Source organism: Mandrillus leucophaeus, unplaced genomic scaffold, assembly GCF_000951045.1.
Source record: "Mandrillus leucophaeus isolate KB7577 unplaced genomic scaffold, Mleu.le_1.0 Scaffold54, whole genome shotgun sequence".
Taxonomy (NCBI): Eukaryota; Metazoa; Chordata; class Mammalia; order Primates; family Cercopithecidae; genus Mandrillus; species Mandrillus leucophaeus.
The window spans coordinates 1,437,400-1,442,101 of NW_012105808.1; the positions used below are offsets into that span (position 1 = coordinate 1,437,400).

The 4,702-nt window shown below is 60.9% G+C and overlaps 1 protein-coding gene across 2 annotated transcripts in view; it reads right to left on the reverse strand.

The window, feature by feature from the left end:
* Window positions 1-404: 404 nt before the first annotated feature.
* Window positions 405-4,702, reverse strand: part of MKNK2 (MAP kinase interacting serine/threonine kinase 2) — a 10,687-nt gene continuing 6,389 nt past the window's right edge. Inside the window, exons 9-11 of one of the 2 annotated variants that reach the window (XM_011997432.1) lie at window positions 3,956-4,218; window positions 3,057-3,100; window positions 405-767 (exon numbers count right to left, since the gene is read on the reverse strand). In XM_011997432.1, coding sequence (XP_011852822.1) covers window positions 677-767; window positions 3,057-3,100; window positions 3,956-4,218 — 398 coding nt within the window. In that variant the 3' untranslated portion in view covers window positions 405-676. Of the gene's footprint in view, window positions 2,779-3,056; window positions 3,101-3,955; window positions 4,219-4,702 lie in introns of both variants that reach the window. The other variant, XM_011997431.1, reaches the window with a different exon arrangement.

The window sequence follows — 4,702 nt, forward strand, 5'->3', positions numbered from 1 at the left end:
TCTGCCTTCCGGGTTCAAGCGATTCTCCTGCCTCAGTCTTCTGAGTAGCTGGGATTACAGGTGTGCACCATCATGCTCGGCTAATTTTTGTATTTTTAGTAGGTACGGGGTTTCACCCTGTTGATTAGGCTGGTCTAGAACTGCTGACCTCGTGATCTGCCCGCCTCTGCCTCCCAAAGTGCTGGGTAATTACAGGCATGAGCCACCGCGCCCAGCCGGGCTCAGCTTTTGGCCGCTGTCTTCCCAGCGGTGCATCCAGGCATCCTGGGGCAGAGACAGACCCCACAGGAGCCACTCCCTCAAAACTCCTGACTCAGCACCACTGCCAACAACGTGGTTTTGCAACAATAGGTTGGGGGCGGCTCCTTATGCAGTGACAGAAAACTTGAACTCAGGCACACACAGCAGGTTTTTTGACTTTTATTAAATCTTTACAAAACAGAATACAAAATTCCGGCATTGACAGTTGGTGTAAAGGAAAACTTCTGAGCTCCGTCAGTTCACCTGGTACAATGGAATTAAAGTGCTTGGATGTTTTTCCCCCACTTAAAAAAAACTTTGAGGTTTTTTTTTTTTTTTTTTTTTGTCTTTTAAAAACATCGTAACATTAACACATGGCCGTTCACCGTCCCCCAGCGCTGGGAGCTGGCCTGGGGCCCAGGGTTCTCCAGGATCTTCACTCATTCACAGTAATGGTTCTGACCAGTCCTCCAGGTCGCACATGGATGCGACAGGGGTGGGGAGGGAGGAGAAAATGACTGTCCCACCTTCAGAAAAAAAAAAAAAAGCTGCTAGCAGCTCAGACGCGATGGCTGTGGGCGCCTGCAGCGGGCGGGGGTCTGTTTGCTTGTTCTTTTATACAAAAAGGCAGAGAATCCCCCGTTACAAAACACAGAATTACTGACAGGCGAGACATGATGGGGGAGGGGGGCGGGCGGCCTGCCCCACCCCCCAGGGGTCTTTGGAAGGGGCAGTCCACAGATATGGGCAGTGGGGACCAGGGAGGGCAGAGCACCCCCACGGCCACCGGACTGTGACCATCGTACGAGATTCGGGAGGGGCAGCAGGGCCAGGCGGACGGTCTCCGAGGCCCCCACCCCCAGACCCCCCGACATTCAAGTATTCTTCAAGAACAGGGAAGCAAAGTCAACCGATGTTTTTTTTTCCTTAAAAAAAAAAACAACTAAAAAGCTAAACACAAGGAATCCCGACCGCGGATTTAGAAGCCAGAGGGGGCTGCCCCAGGCGTGGAGTCTGGGGACTGGGCTGGGAAGGGCGGGTGGTGACCCTAGCTGCCCCCGCAGCACAGCCCCGCACACTTCCAAAGTGGAACCCTGTATTGCATAGAACGTCCCCACCCGCCGGGAGGGGCGGCAGGCTCCGCAGCCCCCAGGGGTTGGGGCGTGGAGGGTGGGGGGACTGAGCAGGCCCCTCCATTCCTGGGTGCCCGAAGGGAGGCCAAGGCCGCGGCCATTTTCCTGAAGGTGGCAGACCAAAAACGCTGCCCTGGGGGCGGGGATTCGGCCAGACCCTGGGGTCTGGGCCCAGCTCTAAGGACAAGGACGGAGCTGACAGAGCTTCCAGGCCAGGCTCAAGGGGCGGCGCGAGGCAGGACGTGGCCACGGTCAGACTGAGCCCTGAGAAGGGGCACTCGGTTGCCCCAAGGGGGTGTCTTCAGGACCCCCCACATTGGCTGACAGTGCCTGTCCAGTCCCTCTGCCTGCTGCGGTGGAAACAGCCTCAGGCCGGGCGGGGCTCCTGCTGTCTCAGGCCCTGGAGCGGTGGAGAGGGGCAGCGGCGAGCCCCTGGGGTCAGCTGCAGTTTAAGGTCAAGGTTGGAGACCAAATCTGGCCACCAGGAGTCCTGGGTAGACAGACAGGCCTTGCAGGAAGCCCCGATTGTCAACTATCATGGGGACAAGGCAGGCGCGGGTAAAGGGCTGGGGGATCCCATGGGGCGGGTGGCTGCCCTCCACCTGCCTGCCTGGCCCCTCTGGAGACAGGCAGGTCCTCCCTCCCCAACCAAGCCACCAGGGGTGCTCTCAGGGTGAGGGATAGAGGGGAAGAGCCTGTCCCTGAAATACTGCGGGCTGGGAGGGAACACAGGGGCAGGGCCCTGGGCCCCTCCCCAGCTCTGGAAGATGGCGAACGCTGTGGTCTGCTCTCCTGAGTCACTGCAAGCCACGTGGGCAGATGGCGGGCAGTACAGGTGACCTGGGGGCTTCACAGTACAGGTGAGCAGGGCTAGGGGCCGGGAAGGGGACAAGCCCAGCCACATACCCTCTGCTCACCTCCCCGGGTGCCTGCATTGCTTTTAACCGTCCGAAGGAAAAAATAAGGGGGAGGGGTGGAAACGGGAAAGAAAAACCCAAAAGCAAAAACCTTCTATAAAACGCCCCCCCAGCTGAGCTTAGTGCCTGGGAATCCAGCCAGAGGTGGGGCAGCCCGCAGGACACTGGCTGGCGATAGCTTAAAAAACCTTTAGATTTGATTGGGGGATGGGCGACCTATGTACAAAGGGGAGAGACGGGAGGGTCAGGCACGGTCTCCCACCAGGACCACGGGGGCCGAGGACAGGCTGGCCCTTTGCCGCCGCTGCGCCAGCTTGGACTGGGAGGGTGGAGACAGCTGCAGGCAGCGTGAGGTAGCTCGGACCAGGACGGGCTGGCCCTGCCCTGCGGCCTCCTCCTCAGCCAGGTCCTCGTCGTGCTGGGCCAGCTGCCGGTTCATGGCAATGGCCTCGGCCGCGAAGGATGTGAGGTCTTTGGCACAGCTGTTCCTGGGAAATGGGGTGGGTGTAGGTGGTCACCAAGGAGGCATCCCTTACGGGACCGCTGGGGTCTGTGCAAGGCCCTGGGGGAAGGGGCTTCATGCCCTCCTCCCACCCCGACCCTGGGGCTCCTCTGAGTGCCAGGGCCCCACCGGGATCTCCACTGAGTTACCAGGCTTGCCTGCATCCCTGACCCCAAAGCAGCTCTCCAGGTCTTTCCCAAGTGTCTTAGCCTGGAAACCCCGCCCCCTGGACTTGGGGGTCCCGAGCACCCCTGCAGGCCTCACCTCTGCAGGACCATCGGAGTGGGCAAGGTGTTCTCCGGGGCGCACTGCAACGAAAGCGGGCAGAGGGCAGGGCTGGAGAGCAGCTGGGGCCGCCTGGGGTGCAGGGTTGGGTGTCTGGCCAAGGGATGCCGTGCCCATCCCATCACTAGGACCCCACGAGAGACCAGAAGTGCACCTGGGTGCCCCGGGAGCCAAGTCCCTGTCCCGAGATCTCTATGGCGAGGCTCCATGTCCACCTGCCCAGGGAACCCGAGGCTGGGCCAGGCTGAGGCCTGGTGTTGCAGGACCCAGTGAGGGTGGAGAGCAGAGCCCCAAGCCCTACCTCTCCCGGCTGTTCCCAGCCCAAACCCACCTCCACCCCCCTCTTAACCCACGGGTCTCTGGATGCTTCTGGAAGGAGTTTGGAGGCCCCCAGCCCCTCGCCTGGGGACACAGAGTGACCCCAGGTTCTATTTTTAGTAAATCCCCACTCCCTGGGGTGGTAGCTCGGCTCAGATGACCTCTGGCACGAGAAACACCCGACTTCGCCTGGATCGGAGGCCACACAGGGAAGGGTGGGGGCAGAGCCTGGGCCTGAAACTGACGACAGGCTGGGGTCTCCGTGAGCTGGACTCGCCGTCCGCTTGACTGCAGCTTGCTGCGGAGTGTAGGTCCCCACCACCCTCCAGGAAGGTTCTCTGAGTAGCTGCTTCTGGGAGCTGCCTGCCTGGCCAGCGGACACCGCGCATAGGTGGGTGGCGGGGATTTCCGCTGCAACTCTCATCCCAGGGCAGAGCCTGTGCTCAGACCTCAATGCATCTCAGAGTGCCAGGCTACACCCTCGGGGCTTCCCGTGCTTGCTCTGAGGCCACCCTGCAGCCTCCCATACCCTCCCTGGCGCCCCTGGGGCTGGCACTCACCCCCTGAACCCAGGGGTGCTGCAGGACTTGGGCAGCGCTCAGTCTCTGCTTGGCGTCACGGACGAGCAGCTTGGAGATGAGGTCTTTGGCAGCGCAGGAGATGTGGGCCCAGTCCTTGTCAGGGAACTCATACTTGCCCTCCTGGATGCTCTCAAACAGCATGTTCTGGGGACACAGGACACAGACGAGCTTAGATCTGCCCAAGGAACTGGATACTGTGCACTGACATGTGGCTCCATCAGGACCCCAACCACCACGAGACCCTTGACCATGCACACCTGGGGCGGAGGGGACTGGGAGCCGGACCAGGAGAGTCGGCTCTACCCAAGTGGAGCTGGATTTACAAAAAGGCAGCTCTGAAGGACCTGGTTCCAAGGGCCACAGGCCACAGATGCTGAGCCTTAAGCAGCTGGCAGGCAGTCTGAGCCTGATCCCCCCAAACCAGGAACATCACTCCACCTCTCAGCTCTCTGAACCCTGTCTGCGTTTTCCCTTGGGCAGGCAAACCTGAAAAGCCTTCAGGAAACTGGAGGACAGGGCGGCATTGCCCTGTGGATGGTATCAGGGAGTAGGGCACACAGGGCAGGTCCCCGGGGGTTAAGGGGGAGTACAGAGTAGGTTCCCGGGGGTCTAGGGAGCACACAGAGCAGGTCCCAGCGGGTTAGAGGGCATACAAGGCAGGTCCCCGGGGGTTAGGGGGTGGTCGGGGGCAGGTCCCCTGGACTTAGGGAGTGCGCAGGGCAGGTC